Genomic DNA, 21,811 nt, shown 5'->3' with positions numbered 1-21,811 from the left:
CCTTAGACACAGAAGATAGAAAAGATGGTACAGCCAGAGGTAGTTTGTGTTCAAGAAACTGAAACAACACACAAGATGTGGAACGAGAAAAGAGGGTCAGAGGCGTGTACTTCCACACTGATCTCCTCTCACATCACCCTCCTCCACACTCCTATTTATCTCTCTTGGTGCTGGCATTAAAGTGGGCACCTATTTACAACCACAAAGGCCCTTGGTAAAATCATTTCCTTGGGAGAACTGTTTTATTTGGCATTGGGGTAGCTTTATGTCTCTGAGAAAAGACCCCACCTGGCTCCATCCATATGTAGCAGGCTGTTGGACAACTAGATGAGCCTGTGACCCTCAAGTTGCCTTGGCACAGCCAAGGTGTCTATGGAGGGTTCACAGAAGTTCCAATATGCCTCAGAAAGAAGAAAGACAGTTCCTAAGACATAATAGGTGCCCAGTCTCAGACCAAGAGGAGAGATCTCATAGAGAGCTACATAGGCACTGGAGTGAACAGCTAGAGGTCATTCTTTGTGGGGGGCCACCTTGAGGCATAACTACAGAGGATCGCCCAAAGACCTCTCAAGGACTCCTCTTCGTGGGATGGAAGAGCTTAGACATTTCCTTAGACAAAGCCTCTGGGCTTTGAGCTGCTAGCAAACCCACCCTTCCATCAGATCTGGCTTCTAAATCTTTCATCAGCTAAATAACCTGTTTCCTACTGTGTGTGTGTGTGTGTGTGTGTGTGTGTGTGAGAGAGAGAGAGAGAGAGAGAGAGAGAGAGAGAGAGAGAGAGAGAGAGAGAGAGAGAGAGAGAGAGAGGGAGAGAGAGAGATGGGGGAAGTGAGAGAAAAGGGAGACTTACCTGTTTATAAAGGATTCAGAGCAGGACAAGAAGTATGGTCTACACAGCCAGTAACCAACCAATCTGCAAGTCAGTTCCCTAACCTCTAGATTGAATAAGCATATGAGAACTGATAATTTTATATTCTTCACCCCTGTCTTTGGTAACTCTCAAGAACAAAGTACCCTCTCTAGGTTGACTGACATTTTTCTGAGAAGATGGATCAAGTAATCTCTCCGTGTCTATGCAATCTTATGCTCAAATTAGGAGAGGAACTTTGTTTTTTTCTATATGGAAAAGTAAGAAATAAGAGGCACATCTTAGCTGATGTGGTGGCCTCTCACACAGAATGCTCCAGAACATTCCTTGAGGCTCTTCATGGAAGGAATAGCACCATTATGACAGTATGTACTCCACCATACCATTTCACATTCCACAAGCTCTTGTCATGGTGTGTGGGCTCTTTATCACTTCAGCACAAATACTTTATGTGCACACTGATGAGAACATTTGATAGTTTCCAGGTGGTAGCCCACATCTGGATGTAGTTAAAGTAACCGATTTTCCCATCTCCACTGTACCTTTTAGACTGACTGGGTCTCATCCCATTTTTTATTGTCTGTTTTTATTCTGACCTGAACACACTACAAAGAAATTTCATATCATTATATTTTATTTCATTTAAGTTTGATTTGTGAGAGAGGACTTTGCTGTTGCTGCCTGGTTCTTTTGTTTGTTTGTTTGTTAAGATTTTTGGTTGTGAAATTGCACGTGTGTTTGTGTATGTGCGAGTGAGTGCAGGCGTCTGTAGAGCTGCAAGTACTGGTGACCCCGAGCCACACACCAGGACACTGGATTGCAAAGGACTTCCTTCCTTGTCAGTGCTCAAAGCCGAGTCCAAGAAACAGACAACACAGAAGAGAAGGAGTCAGAGCACAGACTGGGAAGAGAGGGATCAGGAGGCCTAAGGAAGGGTCACTGTCTGCATCACAAATAAAGAAAGGGGACTGAGGCATGCATGTCTGTGAGGGAGAGGTTGCCTTGTATTGGCAGAACACTGGGCAGGGAGCAGGAGGGGATGAGGGGACAGAGAAGGAGGAGATGGGAGGAGAGAGCTCAGGTAAAAAGACTGATTCTGCCCATTTTATCTGATAACTAGAAAGTTTTGAACAAATAGATGGCGGTAATTTTATTTGACTCCACATTCATAATATATTGCTTATTTTTTTTTAAATTTAAAAAGTAGCCATGCAATTTCTTAGCTGAATTTGCTTTAGAGCATTTGTTTATCAGATGCCTGAAACAATAATTAATTCTAAATGTTTTGAACTGTCCTAAATGTTAATCGATATCCACTCACTGATTGGCAACTACTTTCTGCACAGTGCAGTTGTAATGGATATGCAGGAGGAAAACCACCTTGCTAATTTCCTGAGCCAATTAAAAATGCTGAAGAGGCCTGTGCCTTGTGTCCTAGCTTGGTTCTTGCTGGTTGCCAGGTAGAATAAAAGCTGAAGAATTATGTTTATTCTCCCCAAACTGCAAGGCTCAGGGGTAAGATAGCTTGTTCAAAGTCAGTCATAAATCTAAACCCAAAGCAGTCAGGTTCTGAGGTCTACCATCTTATTTCTAAAACTTGGCTAATTTTTAAATGCAAGAAATGCTGGGCACACGGTTTTCCAATGGAACTGGTAATCTGTGTGTCAATAATGAATGATGTAGTGTATAAATGAGGCTTATTTGAGGAACGACAGTATGAAATGTGGCTAGGGTTACAGCATCCAAACTATGATGTTAAAATGCTGTCAAAAGGCAACCCTAGGGTCTGAGGGGATGACACAGTATGTAAGGTGCTTGTCTCACAAGCAAAAGGATATGAATTGGTTCTCAGGACTCACATAAAGAAACATAGCATGGTGGGAGATATCCCATCACTGGGGAAGAGGAAACAGGTGGATCCCTGAAGGTTGCTACCTAGCAAGTCTAACTTATTTTATGAATTCCAGGCTAGTGAGATATTTTCTGTCTCAAAAACCAAGCCAGATAGAATCTGAACAAAAACAGCCACTGATATGTATACACACTCACACACACCAATACACATAAACACACACACACACACACACACACAACACACACACATAACTGAAAGGCAGTCCTAAGTGTCACTGGATCCTCTGTAAACCACATTTTGGAGACATGTAGAATCAGTGTTATAGAACTCTATGTTGGACATGGCCAGCAGAATACTTTTAGCCCATGAGAAAGAAACTGAATTAGCACTAGACAGTAGTCCTCCAGATGACAAACTGGGCAAAGCCAGATTCTGGAAAGAGACATTGACTTGGGTTCCAAGCAATACAGGCAGTGCACTGGGAAGGACTACCGGCGTTGGGTGGGGTGGGGGTGACATTTGCAATCACACTTGGGAAGATGGAATGAGTGTGCATGACAGAGCTTTCCAAGTGACTCTAGTGTAGGGTTACTCTTGAAGGACTACCCAACTCATGCCTGAGGGAAGCAGCCTCTGTGACAGGACCCACATCTGTGACATGGGCACCCATGGGTATGGAAGACACCGGAAAGCTTTGCAAGGACCTCCGAGGGCACGTACTCTGTCTTGGCTCACTTTCTGCAATGAGATTAAATGACACTGGCAAAATGAAAACAAAAAGGACGATCATTTATTTAGGCAGTTCTAAAATTTTAATAAATTCTCATAAAATGTGAATGAGAACCAAGGAGTTCAAATTTTGCTTGTTCCTGGACTGTTTGTCCCTTGAGAGGTTGTCTTTTGTCCAGATGTATGCTTCTGAACTCAGGCACTTCCTACAGGCCCCTATAGGCCTAACCCAAGAGCATACTTCTCAAGTCTTTAAGACATGACCACCTCAGGTTTAATATTCACTAAAGGCAGGCAGCTACATGGCTTTCTTTTTTCCATTTCATTCATTCAGAAAGTATAGCTACTTTAGATGAGCTCACTGAAAACAAAATAGGTATGTGTGTGTATATATATATACATACATATATATCATATATACATATACATATGTGTATATATGTGTACATAATATAGCATATATAGAAGTGCTTACTTTCCTCCTTGCTTCTTGGGCATTACAATATATTATATATATACATTATAATTTGTATTATAATAGTACAAATGGTTGGAAGGGAAAATACTTGATTAGCAAAAAAGCCATGAGAATAACAGGCTACAAATAGTCCAAATCACATCTTCTTCTGATCATCTTATTTTTACCCAATATTGCTGGTAAGTTACTTGATTTATTCTCTTGTGAAATTTTATAAACTTAAAGCAATAACATAGATACATAGATGACTTATGAGACAAAGTCTAACTCTTTAAGAAGATAAATTACCCAATGTCTAAGATTTTCTCTAAGTTTAAACTTCTAAAAGTCTTTGCAATATTTGATCAATAAAGCATGCATACCACATATAATGAATTACAAATAAAAACAATAGAATGTAAAAATTATCTGAACCAGTTGTAGTGGCACAGGTCTTTAATCCTAGCTCATGGGAGACATATGCAGGAGAATCTCTGCGAGTTCAAGTCCAGCCTGGTCTACATAGTGAGTTCTAGTCCAGACAAAACAACAGTGAGACCCCATCTCAAAAAATTATCTTCAAGTAGAAATGTCACTAAAATATCTAAAAATTAACATTAGTTGGGTGACTTCATCTGTTTATAGATGATAAGTACTATGTGTGAGTTTTGGTTTGTTTTGTTTAGATTTATGAAATAGAATTATTTTGATCTGGTTGTCAAGGATACCAGACACCTAAAGGAAAGAAGATATGACTTGAATCATATGAATACATAAATTAACTACTTAACTTAAAGTGCCACTCAGAAATAAAACATGACTTACTAGGGTTGTCTGTATAAACTATGGTTGGGAATACAAACTGTAGATCAAGAGCAGCTCCTCACCCCTCACCACTTGGGCACAGGACACCAGCTGAGGGCTAAGGTGTCTTCAGATAATCAAACCTCTACCCATGCCATATGAAAGGATGGCATGCAATAATAAGTCATGAGGATTCTGTAGCCAACAAGATTTATCATGTCTCATCCAGTCTCAGAACAGTCCCCACAGTAGGGGGATCAGCATATATGTCACCTTTCCTGTAGTCTTTCTTAATTTCTTTTTTCATGTCTGTAGTCAAGATTTTCAGGAGGTCTCCCCCAATAAAATCTGACCCTCATTAATTTTGAAGAGAACCATAACATTTTGTTTCCCATGAAAACAAAGGCATAACCTCTCCCCCCAACACAACATATTTTCTAACTTATATTTTGAAGTTAAGACCTTCTTAAAATACATAAATTGGTTTAACTGAGCAGTTTCCATAATTCATTGTCTCTCAGCAGCTATTGTTTTTTGTTTATTAGCATTTAAAAAATTCAAAGTCAACAAAGCACCAGACAGAATCCAGACATCCTGTATATTTTCCATATTTACATGGCTTATTCCTTTCATATTACATCATTCTTTCTTTAATGACATTATTACTTTTAAACTATTTTTTCTAAGCCTGTCTTTAGCCATTTACTTTTCTTTCTTTGGCATCTAAGCACATTTATAAACCTACTGTAGCTTTTTGGAGGTTTTCTGTCTCTGGATCTAGCTTTGCCAAATGCCTGCAGTGTTTTCTGATTGCCACCGCACAACTCAGCTTAGCGCATGGTGCTGGTGGCTGACTCCAGCCTGCAGGCTGCAGCCAGTAGCTGTGCCTCTGGATGTCGCTGAGCATCAGCCCACCTGAGAGACTGCAGGACTAGGAAGCCACATCTGGCTCCTTGTCCAAACTTTTCCTAGCTTTCTCAGGCCCTTTGCTCGGATCTTCGAGTCACCATGTTGGACACCATATGTAGTTTGATTTTCCCTTGAGCCTCTAGCTCACAAATAATGACACAGAGACTTATTAATTATGAAAGCATGACCTTAGCTTAGGCTTGTTTGTAACTAGCTCTTACAATGTAAGTAAACCCATCTCTATTCATCTATGTACCACCCACTCTGCTTCCTCCATGTCTCTTTGCATCTTTCTTGGGTCTAGATTCCTCCCCCTGGCCGGAAGTCCTGCCTAGTTATTGGCCATTTAACTTTTTATTAAACCAATCACAGCAATACACCTTCACACAGTGTACAAGTATCCCACAACAAGAAGCGCTCACTTGCTAACATTCCAGCTTCCTCTTAAGACACTGACGGATGGAAAGAGAACCAGCAAGAAGAAAACACACACACACACACACACACACACACACACACACACACACACACACACACACACTAATGGAGAATGTTGGAAAGAAGGCCTGGAACTAGTGATTAGCCATGCTAGCCTAATCGGGTCAGAGGGCTCCCTCAGACAAAATAAGGCATTTCAGTTAGAAGCTCATTAGAATTTAGAGTGCTTAATTTCTTCCTTAGGTTTAAGTGGCTAGAAAGGCAGAAATCACACAGATCCCAACAAAATAGAGTGTTCCTCCACTCTCATTCTTCAAACTGCTAAAGTTTAAAATATTTCGTATTTTTTGAAAGTTTTATAATTTATCGTATAAGAAAATTAACACGGGGTGCTTAAAAATTGATCCAACTTCAGTGACAAAGATTAGATTTAGAAATGTTGGCTCAGGTCTTCAAGCTAACATGTAGACAAGAAAGACTGCTTTGGAAAACATGAGAATTATTCCTTAGTGATTATTGCTTCTCATCTAATCTAAACCCTGTCCTTTGAGCCTTAATAGGGAATAACTGATTTTCAGAGTCAGCTTGAATGGCTATTAATTAATTCACATATCTGTGACTTAGCTTTCAAATGACTGTAATGACACGAATAAGCACCATTTAGAGTGGAATTCATGCTAAGCATTTCCGAGCAACAACAAAGAGAAAATTACTTACCATATGGTACTTCCAGTGGGTGCCCTGTCACATCACACCACCCAATGGGGTGAATGTCAGGGCTGTCAGCGTCCATCCAGTAGTCGTATTTATGGTCCCAGCCATCAAAATGAATCTGTTAAAAGGCGTTTGAGGAATTACTATTTTGTTATTACTATTTTACTTTTCCTTCATTAAAATATGTGAAAACAGATATCTGAAGCTGAAATTGAAATGGTATTAATCACACCTTCGGCAGAAACAATATTTTAAGTGTGCTCTCATACAGCCTTCTAACGTTGCCATGAAAGGCTCCTGTAACACATTTTCAGATAAATTAAAGAGGCAGGAAAATGAAAATTTTATCAGAAATTGACTAAAATTGGGGAGAGTAAGGCCAATGTGTTTTCTCAGCTAAGCCAATACTAGAATGATGAAAAGGGGATAGTGCTTATCCTTTGTGACTGTCCTATAGCTACCACAAATACCATGCCACTGTCATAGACATAACAGTTAACAAATTGACATCATTACAAGCCCATTACTTATGAAAAGGGTGTGAATCAAAGCATAAAGAAGCAATATGTTCCTAAATCCTCACAAATGGGCAGAAAGACTCAGCACATAATAGAGGCAAGCAGAGAAGACAAAAATTACTGGGACTTGAAGAAACAGCTCAGTGGAAGAGTGTCTGCCTAGCAAGCGTAGGTCCTGAGTTCAAGTCCCAGAACACACACAAGGACATTACTAGATAGACAGATCATTGAAGGACAGTGTGAGCAAAGCCTCTTGTGATAGGGCCTGAGTCAAGTCTAGAAACCCATTTGGTATACCAGCTCATTTATTATCGTTTTGTATTTTATTTCTTAAACACATAGATATCTGTGTGGGAGCATGTACATATATATGTACATGCACATACAGATGTATGTGTACATGCTCCCACACATCCAAATTATGCATATAAGAAATTAAAATGCCAACAGTTTATGAAATGAAAATTAAATACTTAGTTCTTTAATATAAAAACTATGTTATAAAACATGCTATCTGGATGAAAAAGTGAATTTAGTATGAAGTAAAACAACAAATAATTCTGCTCTTCTCTTGTGTATTTTCTTGTTTTTATTGCAAATTAAACAGAGAATACAACATTTTTAATGCAAAATTGTTATTCATGTCATGCCTGATGTACACACTAATCATTCCAGCTACTATATTCTGACAACAAACAACCATAATTTTTTTTAATCTACTTAGAATGGCATTTATTTTCAAATAAAAAGCATAAGTATGTTTCTGAGACAAGATCTTGGTATACACAGGTTGGCCTGGAACTTGCTGCATGTCCCAGGATGGCCTTGAACCCCACATTCACATTACAACCTCCCTAGTTCTAGGACTACAGGCATGCACTACCATACACAGACACAAAAAAAAATGAAGTCCATAAGCAAAGGAAAGCATTCCGGATAAAGCCTTAATGTCTTCCTAGGGAGATTTCCTTGCTTGCAATCCATATCAGAGTAGAATTGAGCACATAATCCATCCTGTGCAGAGGACACACTGGCAGCAGTTCAGAGTTGAAAAAGGATGAGAAGCTGAAGGACACCATAAGGGAGAAGAAAAAGCCACAAAAATAAAAGTTTTCAGGGGGTGCTGACAAGACTATGGTCAAGGGTGAGAGGTTAAGAAGCCATGCAAACTCCTTGAGAAACAGACACACGAGAGGTTGCGTGTTGCTATGAGTGCAGGAAATAGTGATGAAGATTCTTTAGTCATTCCTTTAGAATTTGCCTGAGCCACTAAAGCTACCATACTTGAAGAATTCAAATAAGGGCTACTCTAGATCAACCCTATGAACAGGATAAAGCCAAGAGCCAACAGGTAAAAGAATCACAAATAGTTAGCTGCCTGATAACACATAACTTTTAAAGACTAATCTCACTCTATACCCTATCACTTAGGAAATCCAGTATGCAAAGCAATTATTAGACGTAGAAGTAAGCAAATGAACATGTAAGATGATCAGTTTTTAAAGAAGCAGCCAATAGAAACAGTGTAAGATGAGCCAGATGTTGTCATTAATAGAAAAGAACTTTAAAGTATCTATTAAGATATTTTCAATAAAAATGGTATCCATGGATGAACAGATGAAGAGTCTCAGCATAGACTGTGTAAACATGAAGCAGGAGAAAGTTCTAGAACTGGAATGCAAAATCTCTGGGGTAAAAATCTTGCAAACTGAACAGCATAGGAGAAGAGGCAGGAAAGAGGATACATGGCCATGAACAAAGATATACAAGAAGTACAACCTAAAGAACAGAGAGTACAAGGCTTACATAATAAATAGGGCCCTGGGGACTTGCCAGGTCATATCAAGTCTAGGCTGCAGAAAAAATGGCCCGAGAGGAAGAGCAGGAGAACAGTCACAACAAAGCAAACCCAGAAGAATGGAAGTTCAAAACCTCCTCTATACCTCAGCTCAAAACACCACTCTACAAATGAAAGAAGAATGAGAGAACTCAAGCTCAATAAATAAAGAAGAAATCGAAGTTATGAAAACCATGAAAGGACAGGACAGTTGGCTGACCATGCACCAGAAACCATGAGCCACGAAGCAATGAAAATGTCTGCCAACTCAGAATGTTAAATTAATTCACCCTTCAAAAGATGAAACTAAAGAAACAGCAATTAAAAAAAACAGAAACGTAATCAAATATAGATTGTGGTACAAGAAATGTTAAATGAGACATTTTAGGCTGATGGGAAACAGTGGCAAAGAGAAAATCCCTTCAGAGGAAGAGTGAAGAGCAAAGATGTGGGATAGGCAAGGTCAACTCCTCACTACAGTCATGGTCAGTTCACCACACAGCAGAATAAAGAATAGTAACAGGGTCATCAACACTAAAAGAGGCATATTTTATCTAGTTCTATGCACTCTGACAGATACTCTTGGCTGATGTACAGAAAATGGGCTCCCTTAATCTGATGGGGGAAACACCAGTAAGAAACTTACAGCCAGTACCATATTAAATATTATTTCAAAAAGAAAAAGTTCAGTATGAAGGCAAAACAAGAGATAAATTATTCACACGATTTTTTTTTCTGTAGAAAGTGTAAAATGGACAAAAAATACAGTAAGAATTTATCAATAGTTCAGAATTAAAGAGCAATGTAAAATAATTGTGTCTCTGCATACTGACAACAAACAACTGTAATAAATCTATTTAGAACAGCATTTCTTTTAAAATGAAAAGCATGGGTATGGTGGTATAGGGCTATAACTCTAGAATGCAGTCAGGTGAGGCAGGAGGATTGAGAGTTCCAGGCCAGCCTGAGCTAAACTGAAAGACCCTGTATGCCATGCCCCACTCCCCACTGCTGACACCCAAGGGAGATCTTAGCAAAGCATGTAAGAAAATAACAAAAAGTGAAAGATCCCCATGCTATCAGACATCGCTAAGGCAAATTCATTATGACCCACATCCATGGAGAACATAATTATGCCCAGAAGACTACAAAGTTTTGTAGATGTCATTTCTCCCAGAACGCTCTATACATTCAATAAATTGCACTGAAAATAAGAAGCAAGCACTTGGGAAGCCAAGGCAGCAGAATGGCCACTTTCAGATCAACCTACTTTCCATAGCAAGGTCCAGGCCAGTCTGACCTGTGTAGGGACAACTTAGTCACAAAAACTACATAAGAAAGGCAAAAGACATAAGGCTTTCTTTCAGTATCACTGAGAAACTCACTGTGACATTGTATAGAAAGGAAAATGATGTAGTGTGTTCTGAATAAAATTGAAAAGAAGGGCAAAGTTGAAGAATTTGTACCTGGCTTCTAGTTATAGTGCAGGCACGATTTTTAAAGCAGTGTTGGACTGGCTGGAGAAACAAACACATTAACAGAAGAGAACAATATATATAACAAACTATATATATTCAATTCATTTTTAAATAATACATCAAAGAGTATTTGATGAAGGACAGCTTTTCAACAATTCCCTTGAAGCAGATATGTAGACAGTCATAAAAATGAGTGGGCTAAATCTATCTTACAGTCTACATACAGGTTAAATTAATCTTATAGTTCACATAGGAATGAATCTGAAGTGGATCATAGATGCAAAAGCTAAAACTGTAAAACCTATGATAAACATTTAAGAATCAGATATAAACCTCTGTTATGCTAGGATATTTAGGATTTCATATGCACATGTAGTAACCATACAAGAACAAATTAATAAATTCAGTTTTATCCTTAATCAGACACTCCAGTTCCTCAAAATAATCAATAAGAATAAGAAAAGGTAAGCTCAGACATTTGCAACATATCCATCAGACTACAAATGACAGAAAATCAAATTATAGGCAAAAAAACTCAAGAGATACTTTGAAAACTGAAGGCTAGCAAAGGATCAACAAACAAAATGTCAACATCAACCTGCTTAGGGAAACCAAACCACATGCCACTACACACCACTCATATAACTTAAACCCAGGTGACACCAGTCACTGATGAGGCTGGTGATCACCAATGTACCAAAACAGGGAAGTCTAAGACTAGATACACAGGACAGGCCAAGCAAGCTTAGGAACTCTGCCGTGAGGAGTCAGACCTCATGTGGTTCAGCTTTTGTACAACTGGGTCTAAAAAGAAAAAGTAGTACAGTTTTCAAAGTACCTTGCCAATAGATACAATGCTTTTATATACCCTACTCAACACTTTCCTATGTTCAGTAAGGCATTCTTAATGATCATTTCCAAGGCTGCATGTACTTACTTATGATGAAACCTTTCCTCACCCTTTGGTGGGATTCTCCCCTCTCTGCAGGAGTTATCTAAACTCAAGATACACAGTAAGTATTTTGAATCCATAACATCTTTATGAAAGATATTTTCATCATTTCAGATCTTCATATCTCTAGAGCGAAAAATCCAATTTTAAAAATTCTACCCAGATGGTCAAGTTATTAGAGGGTATTGGCACTGATGGATATTTACAGAATCTCTCTAAAAAGCTAAGAGGCACTTTGAAAAGCAAATCATTTCTATCATCATGCTTTATATATTTATAATTTTTCACAAATCTGAAAGTCCAAAAAGGAAATGTAGATCCTTCTTGCTTTTGTCCATATGGACTTGAAACCAGAGGTCAGATCATTAATCAATCATTGCCTTCCATTCCTGTCACCAGACAGTAACATTTGCAATGGACTAACTTGGTATCCAGTAGTTATCAGTAGCTAATACCTTAGACATTGAGGAGTTAAAGCATCATGTTAAAAAAATCACTAAGGATTAATTCCTTAGTACAAATCTGAAGTTATGTATCATCTGAGAGATACTGTCTTTCAGTGTCTCCCAGTGCCCACCCTGGAACTTGCACTCAGCCCAGTGAGTTCATCTTTCTCTTCAGTCCTTTGCTGGCATTGCAGATCTTAGTGCTGTGCTTCATACAGTGCAAGGGCTCAAACCCCCTGTCCAAACAACATACAAGATGGTAATCATGGTAGATGGGAGAAAGAATATTTAGGGAAAACTAAAGCCCAGTCACAATAATTTTATTAGCATAATTAATTACTATACTTGTTTCTTCTGTCAAATGATTTTAAAATATTAATTTTCAGTTTAACAGGCTTTGAACATATAGATTCAAAATCTCCTGATCTATTCAAACTTACATAAGTTATCAGCACACAATTGATACTAACTTACTTATATGTGGTCTTTACAATATCTGGTCCAGCTTCAATTTGATGCATAGCTTAGATAACTTAAAATGCATTAAGTTGAAGGTGGACCCTTAGATTTCATTACAGACAAAGAATTGAATTTTAGTAGGTTATCCTGGCATCTATTTCTTACAGCTACTGGTGCTAATGAGGCTTCAGTTCCTTGTGCTCCCTGTGAGGCAGAGCTCTGAGCTTTATTAAGGGACAACATTCATGCATTCAGAGTAGTATGCACTCCAGGTGTCTGTTCCATTACTGGCAGAATGCAGGACCATGTTTTTATAGGACACCACTGTAATCCAAGTGCAACAATGCTGGTCATGGTGCAGCACACTTTGATTGTGTATAATATATACTATATATGGTTATATGTAGTATCATGCCCACAATATATTGTTTTACCAAATGATTGACAGAGCTTCTAAGAAGGTGAAAGTTTGGCAAAATCAGATCTCAAAGCCAGAAAGGGGTGAATTTTACTGAGAAGAACATGCAAGAAAATGAACTGTGAGGCTATTTTGTTTTGCAAACAGAATCTGTAGCAGAATTAACATACACACACAAGATCACTTTCATGGTAAATAGGAGATAATACTGAATAATGAAGGGATGACGGTCAGAACAATGGATGGCTTTCCATGATGACTAGTGTTTATGCAATGCACCAATCAGATTATCTTTATCCAGGCAAGGATGGAGGGGGAAAGGCTGTGAAGGGACAAGAAAAAATCACATATATGTACTTCAAAAATAGTTTATTCTAAGATACACATAGTGAACCTGCCATTTCCATCTCACTGTGACTTTGAAAGCCTTGCTTTCTCCCAGGCAAAATGCACAACTGTGTTCTTTCTCATCACATGCCCACACTCTCTCTACGTGCATAATCTCAACCCCTTTCCCAGATCACTTTCTCCAAATCTACTCACGATTTCCAAAATCATATACTTGTGTCTCCCTTCTATTCCATTTTTAATTCCACTTATACCATTCTGATACATATTGTGGAAATTGTGTGTGTGTGTGTGTGTGTGTGTGTTTATGTGTCTACAGGTGTGGCAGAGGTCTGATGTCTTCCTTTCTCTATTATTGCTCTTCACCTTTTTCTCTGAGACAGTTTCTCACCAGTGAGCTCACCCACCCACCGATGGACTAGCCTGGCTGGCCAAAGAGCCTCAGGGATCCGCCACCCCCCTCTGCCTTCTAGTGCTGGGACAACAGTTGGGAACCATGCAGAGCAGGCGACCAGAACTCAGTCCTTGAGTTCACATCCAAGCACTTCACAACTGAGTCGTCGCCCCGGGCAAACTATGTGGAAACTTTTAGGTTTATATTGAAAAATTAATAGTTTTCACTACAGATAATCTAAACTTATTTTTGTTTTTCAGTGCTCACATTGATCATATTTCTTAAGGTCATGGTTTTGCAAAATTCAGTAAGCAAATGGTAGCCACTTCATTCACTAACAAAACACTTAGCATGCTGTGGACTAAGAAGGAAGATGGAAGTCTGCATGTTTTAGCTATACACCCTCCAGTAACTGTTGAGTGTAGTTCTGAAGTAATTTTTTTTCAGTGCTTCTATAAGGTATGACCATGGCAACAGAGTGGTTCCTTGATAGGTTTGCCATTAAACCCATGGTTTTATCTAAAGCAATCAGGAATCATTTTTTTATAGTCATATGCCCTCTCACTTTCATAAGACAGGGAACCTAAGAGAAGTCCAGATGGAGAGATGATGCAGCGGTCATTCACCTCCACATGGCTCCATTCATGACAAATAACATCTGTGTTAAGTTTCTATTTCTCCAGATCCATGGTTACAGTTATAACAAATATAATCCGTTCTTCCCATAGGCTATGATTTCTCCATAAAATTACCACCAGGAATAAAAATGCTCAAATTTATAATAGAATTCCAAGAGTTTTAATTCTTGTTAAAAACAAATCTTTAAATATCTCATCTCTAGGAAATGGTGACAGACACATTTGGTGCCCTGTGGCTGCACATCTGTAGGTAGTGTGACAGGAATAAAAAAAAAAAAAAACCTCTTTCATAAGTAGTGTGAGGACAAGTAACCTGAAAATAAGGTTATGATTAAAGCTAACATAAATATTTTCATTACCTCTGCCATAAAGTGTATAAAGTTTGAAGCACTGGAGCAGTAAATTGCGCTCTGACGGCAAACACTGCACATTCACTGTTAACTTAGAGACCATTTCCTTTCACAATTCTTCAGCGGGCTGCCACCACCCTCCTCTAGCCCTTGTGGAGGAAACTGTTTCGGTCCACAATCTTAATTTGCCTTGACATTCTAAATTTCTACTGTAGATCTATCTGCATGCTTATCAACTCAAGAAGGATGCAAGCAGTTTATGTCAGAGAAGGTCTCTGTGAACATAAAGGATGTGAAGTGAGGCGGTAATGTACAGAGAGACATTAAGTTTCTGGACGTCGTGGCAAAGGTCTGGAAGCCCAGTATGGGGAAGACTGAAGCAGAGGGGCTGTGGTAAGCTCAGGGCTAGCCTGGACTACAAACCAAACAACAAAAAGAAGGAGAGCAAAAATAATAAATGGAGATTGTTGACAACAAAGAGATCAGTGTTACCATCAGACAGAGAGCACAACCCAAAACTGTAGAGGAAAGTTAAGAAATAACAGTGACAGATAATGTGACCCTGAGATAGATGACTGCAAGTAAACATTCTCAGTAGACTAAAAGCAGCAGGGAAATACACAGTTCTCATGTGATATGAGAAAACTGTATTGCAGTTAGCTGCAATTTTTCAAAATTTCCCAGTGAGAGCTAAATGCACAGAAATTAATATGAGGAATGCTGCAAAAACAATGTGCATTGTGACACAATGCATACATAGTGAATCATATAATTATGCACTATCCACATGGGTAATGTCAGCTAAATGGAAACACCTATAGATATTTAGAGTGGCTAAGAGCCCATGCCTCATGAGAATGATTTCCAAAACATCTGAGGTAAGAAACATAGCAATCAGTATCTTACACAGATATGTCTTCTAACTCCTGTTCTAATAGCTTACATAAGGATCAGAGAAAAAAAGCCTCGTGACCTTATAAAAGGAATTTGAGTTTTACATGTTAACAACAGTAAAACATGAAGATCGTGAATCATTCCTTTTATATGTTGCCCTGCACAGAATGAAGCATAGCCTTGTTGAGACTGATATATGTAGTATTTAAGAATTTGGATTTGAATTTAGTCTTCTTGAAAGCCACAGTCTATAGGGAGACTGATCTATTCACATCTATGATTATGACAAAGAGCTTATAATAATATGATATGATGATGCACATGACTCTCTGAGCTGTTTAACAGAATAGACAGCCAAGGGCCAGCCTGTCTCCAAATGTTGGATCCATAGTGCAAAGGAAATACTGATGGAGTGAGTCACTATTCCATGCAATTGCTATTTTTGAGAATTCCTGTAAATAAATTTTACATTTCTGTATTAATCAATGTTTTAAAATACTAGATGTTTATGCTTATAAAAATAAATCATAATGTAGGTTATAGAAATGAATTTACTAGCTTATATTTATACTACAAGTTACAATTTATTATGCATTTTCTTGATATATTTGTAACAAATGAAATATTTCATTGTTTTCAATAAGCACACTTCCGGATATAAATTTGTTTTATTTAAAAAATAAAAGAGGGGCTATTTTATTATTCAACTTATGTATTAGGTATAGTAATTAATGTTTATTTTCTGAAATTCCTAATTCTAATAAATTTTTATACAAGTATATAGGAAGTTTATGACTAATAACATCCCATAAATAATAAAGCTATTGGTTAAGGCTTTAAGAAAATAATAATAAACACTGTAAGAGCTTGCAAATTTAACAAATGTGGTTTTCTCTACAGGTAGGAAAATGTGGGAAGGAGAGTCATAAGACAAGAGCCTCCAAAAGTAAGACTTGTTGAATAACTGTTTGCACACAAATAAATAAAAACCAAAGAGAGAATTTGCTCATGTTTTGTTTTGAGATAAGGATTCTAGGATAAGATACGGGGTTTGAACTTGCTTGGGGCAGTTTCTTTTGCTGCCGATGTGGAAACCTATGAAACTCTGTTATGATCACAATATACTGAGGTCCTGCAAAATAGTCAAATCAAAATGTGCAGTAGAGAAATGAAGGTTGGTGTCCAGGTCTTCCTTAAGATGGAGAAAGCCCAGGTTAGAAGTCAGAACCACAGGAGGGGCTGGTAGGCAGGGCCCTGCAGGAACTGCACCTGCAGAAAGTGAGGCCTGTGAAGAGCAACACAAAGTACTAAAGCAGGGGACTGTGTGCACATCCCCAGGTACACGGGTCCAGAAAGGAAGGCCTTTAGAGACCACACCAGCAGCCTTCACTCTCTCGGTTTCAGCCAGTGCCAAATGTCAACAGGAGTTAGGAGGGCAGGAGGAGAGAGATGTTGAGGGTTATTTCCAGACTTCCTTCCTGCTGGACCCAAGGTTGACACACACTATATTCCTCCTGACTCTCTCCAGAAACTTCATTCTCTTCCCCCCCCCCATCTCATTGGCTGCTCTCCATACTGACTAAAATGCTGTGTGTCACACTTGGTATGGATTCTGTTTTTTTTTTTTTTTTTTTTTTTGTAGAACTGATAATATGATTCTGTAAATAATTGGCAAGAATTCTATTAAAAAGTGGTGACAAAGGAATAAAAATAGTAACACTAAGACAAAATAAAAGATAAGACAGTGAAGATGGAAAGAGCAAGAAGCAGGTATAGGATACTACTTCATATTGAGAGGTGTGGCCATCAAAACAGAGGCAAAGGGACAGGAGAAATTATAATGGCCATGGCTGAGGACAGCAGCCAGAGCCAAGTGATCCTGGGGATGCAATGCCCAAGGCCCCCACGGGCACCTACACACATGTGGTACTTATAAGATCATGTATATACATATACATAATAAAAAATACTACAAGGTTTCCACAAGAAAGCTGTGTACAGCGACATGGGAACATGTTACCAGCCTGATCTTGCAAGAGTCACATAAGACAAGGCTGAAGAAATGAGGCAGAGATAGCATTATTAAGTAAGTCTTAGATATGAGAGATACTGGTTTTCTCGGAAGATAGTAAGACAAAGGAAAATGTCAAGACCAAAGATGTGAGAAATGGCTCATGGCCTTCACTGCTCCAGTCTAGTGCAAAGAAGAAGTACACTGAGAAAACTGACATGACTATTTGGGTCAGAGTAGGCTTGTAGCTCTTATTTTCTATGGCGAGAGGAGATAGCCTGTGTTGTGGTAGAGTCCCATCAAAGAGCAACAAGGCAAGCTGGCAGGCAAGTGGATGACTATTCAAGGTTTGTTGTTTAGTTGGTATTGTCAAATTAGAGAATGGCACACAGATGAGAGAGGCAGATAGAAGGGAAAGGAAGGGACAGGGAGAGAGAAGAAAGCGTTAACAAGCATATGCCTTGGGCCTTACGATGCATGTTAGTTTTCTCTAGACATGAATGCCCATGGATATCTAAGAGGTGGTGGGACAGACAGGGCCTGTGGCCTGTGTGAGGCTTCAGAGAAACAAACAGTAGAAACAGCATGACAGGAGATGGCTAATAAATAAGATCAGAGCAGATAACTCAAAGTCTGCCCTGTGTGATGCCAAGGCCTCACAGGTACCATGGAGCCAGTGGCAAAGGAATTATAAATATATGTGATTATAGTATCAACAGCTCATTACTTTCTTTGATGCACTCTGTGGGCAAAAACAAGCCTATTAAGAAAGCAGACACGACTTTCAATCTCCCAGGTAGATGCTGGTGAGACCCAGATGCTTGTTTTCAGCAAATCCACCTGAGATGCTGTTTATAAATGTTTTATCTAGTCTCTTTTACAAAAGGAATTTGCAGTCTCCACCCCTGCTCCCCCCCTCCCCCGCCAAGCATCACTCAAAAATTGACATTATTTATCTAAAATGTTCAGTCATAATAGACAAAGATGTTGGCCAAGTTTCAAGAATTCATTGCAGGGTTAGTGGGTTCCATTTACAGGATGATTACAGTCATGTCCTGGGAGCTGCACTGAGTCATTAGAGGAAATGTATGCCACTTCAGAGGAAGACGGAGATCCAGCTTAAAGTATGTTATTAATACAAATTCTACCTAGTGCTCGTGTTATCGTAGACCAATCCCTTAGAAGCAGGCAATTTTTCCATTAAAGGCAGGAGTCTTCCTGACTTTATCTGTAGCCAATAATTCACAGCAACCAAAACAATGACTCCTAAAACACACCAGACTTCTGTGGAAAAACAAATCATGTTCAAGACAGGAAATAACTTTCAAGCAAGAAAGGAGATGTGATGTTTGTAATGAATGCTTTTATATGATTTCCTATATATTTTTTTGCATAAATGTCAGATATTTAACTTAATTTTGATGAAATTATCCTTGCCCAATAAGGCTCCTGATATAGAACAAGCAAAGGAGGAAACAGCCCAGGCATTCATTCACAACCTGGGTCTCTTCTCTAAAATTTTGTAGGACATGGTTGTAAACATTATGCAAATTAAAGCACTGGACACAAATCTAATCATCTATAGATGATTTTCTAATTAACTAGTGTAGACCAGAGCAAAACATTTACTATTTTCTAGATGAAATTTCTCCAAAATGTCTGTACGCATCCTTGAATATTTCATGGCTAGTAATTTATCTCCTTTTGTTTTTTTTACTTTTCTACTTTGGAGTCTCAGGACAAGAATCTCTAGATATAAACCACTGTCTTCACAGAGGTTGTACATAAGCCTTACTAAACTCCAATGACAGCAGAAGACAGTATTGAGAGTAAGCTGGTGATATTTCTAATCATAGAGATAGTTACACATGTAAGTGCTGCCTACTATAGTTCATACTAAAATGTGATAGAAATGAGCGTATACAAATACTTAATGGTATTTTTAAAGAAGCACTGGAAAACATGAATTAAACCCATGCTGAGGTATCACCTCACCCCAGTAAGAAAGGCTCTTATCAGAATGACAAACAAGACGATACATTGTTGAAGATGTGAAAAGGGAGGTGCTTGTACAACTGTTGCCATTTGGGGAAACAGTATGACAGTTCAAAAAAAAAAAAAAAAGAACAGAAAAGGAAAGGAAAGGAAAAAGAGAACTGCCATATGATCCTATGTTTCCATATCTAGATACACACATGGAAATAAAATCAATAGGTCAGTGAAACAGTGGTATTCCCATTTTTATTATAGTGTTATTTAAACTAATAAAAAAAAATCTAAGTGACAACTGGATTGAGATGCACTATATTTGCATAGTGGTATGCTGTGTAGTCATAAAACATTTGCACCAACATAGATGGGATTGAAGATCATTATGTTAAATGAAATATGACCAGACACACAAAGGCAAGCTGATCAATGGGAACTAAGTTATGGTTGGGAACAATTCTGTGGTCTTCGGGAGGTATGATGATAGAAATCAGTTGTGTCCCAGTGGAGTATTACTCAGCTGTTAAAAACAAGGACACCAGGAAGTCTGAAGGCAAATGGATGGAACTAGAAAAAGATCATCCTGAGTGAGATAACCCAGATTGAGAAAGACAAGCATGTGTGTACTCATTCATAAGTGGATATTACTTGTAAGATAAAGGATAGCAATGCTACAATCCACAGACCCAGAGAGACTAGGTAGCAAGGAGCATTTATGGGGGGACACCTGGATCTTCCTGGGAAGGGGAAATAGAAGAGATTTCCTGAGTGGGCTGAAGGCAGGTGGGGATGGGAACATGAGGAATCAGATGGAAGGAAGCAGGGAGTACTGAAGGAAACTACTGGAAATAGGGCGGGGGCACGCATGTGGGTGTCAGGTAAAAAACCTGGCACAAGAGAATCCCCTAGGAATCTACAAGGATGATCCCAGCTAAGGCTCCTGGTAATAGCAGATTTGTAGCTTGAACTGGCCATCTCCTGTGACCAGATTGTTGCTTAGCCCAATTGTCATCAGAAAGGTATCATCCAATAACTGATGGAAACAGATTAAGGGAACCACAACCAAAGATTAGGCAGACTTCAGAGAATCTTACAAAAGAGGGGGTGAATGGATTTTAGGAGTCAGGGGGGTCAAGAACACCATAAGAAAACTCACAGAATCAACTAACTTGGGCTCACTTTGGCTTACAGGGACTCAACCAACAAGCCGGGAGCCTGCATAGGACTGACCTAGGCACTCTGCATGTATGTTACAGTTGTGTAGCTTGGTCCTCATGTGGAACTCCTAACAGTGGGAACTGGGGCTGTGTCCAACTGGCTTTTGGGACCCTACTCCTCATACTGGGTCACTTTGCCCAGCCTTAATGTAAGTGGAAGTGCTGAGTCTTACTGCAGCTTGACAGGCCATGCTTTGTTGATAGTTGTGGAAGACCTGCCCTTTCCTAGTCAGGAATGGAGGAGTGGTATTTGAGCATTTGTTCCCCATTTGGTAATGCTGTTTGTGAACATATGGAACCTTTAGAGGGTGGAGCCTTGCTGGAGAAATCATGTCAGTAGAAGGGGGGTTATAGCCTCTCCCCACTTTCTGTTCTCTCTCTCTCTCTCTCTCTCTCTCTCTCTCTCTCTCTCTCTCTCTCTCCCTCCTCCTCCTCCCTCCCTCCCTCCCTCCCTCTCTCTCTCTCTCTCTCTCTCTCTCTCTCTCTCTCTCTCTCCTTTGTATGAATGAAAAAAATGTGCTTAGACAGCTTGCTGACCCTACTGCCCATCATGCTTTCTCTGACTGTTGCCATGACTTCTGTACCTCAATATCCCTCTGGAATTGTGATCCAGAATAAACCCTTTCTTCCAGAAATTGCTATTGTGAGAGTGTTTCATTACAACACCAGAAAGCCAAATGGAACAGATAGGATGTTGAACTTCAGGACAAGAAAATTAGATGGACTAGAATTACAAAATGCCTTAGAAACAAGAAGCCTAAAAATGATGCTTTCTAATGAAAATTGGGGTTCCAAGTAGGTTGGATGACTTTAATAGCAGGCAAGGGGATACTACCCTTTCCTTTGTGATCTAAGGGAGGCTACTGCATCCATTCCAAAGTTTTTGTTGAGTTTTGTGCTGGATGAGGAACTAATCTAACCACAGAGCAAACATGGCCAGGGAGCTGATGGCCATGGACATACAGGACACTGTGTGGAGGAATCACAGGTATTAGCCTCTTTTTCTGAGCACAAAAAGGTCAGGAGCTGCAGGATCAGGAAGCTGTATGAGAACTCCTGACATCTTGGCCATCTCTCTGTCATCAGAT

General features: G+C 39.1%; 1 protein-coding gene across 1 annotated transcript in view; it reads right to left on the bottom strand.

Annotated features, from left to right (window-relative positions):
- The window catches only part of L3mbtl4 (L3MBTL histone methyl-lysine binding protein 4), a 200,255-nt gene that overhangs the window by 70,407 nt on the left and 108,037 nt on the right, over positions 1-21,811 (bottom strand). Inside the window, exon 10 of the mRNA XM_028885131.2 lies at positions 6,778-6,892. Coding sequence (XP_028740964.1) covers positions 6,778-6,892 — 115 coding nt within the window. The remainder of the gene's footprint in view (positions 1-6,777; positions 6,893-21,811) is intronic.

The sequence above is a fragment of the Peromyscus leucopus genome, chromosome 13 (assembly GCF_004664715.2).
Source record: "Peromyscus leucopus breed LL Stock chromosome 13, UCI_PerLeu_2.1, whole genome shotgun sequence".
NCBI lineage: Eukaryota > Metazoa > Chordata > Mammalia > Rodentia > Cricetidae > Peromyscus > Peromyscus leucopus.
Note: the sequence above shows the minus strand (reverse complement) of the source record. Positions and strands in the feature narration are given on the sequence as shown.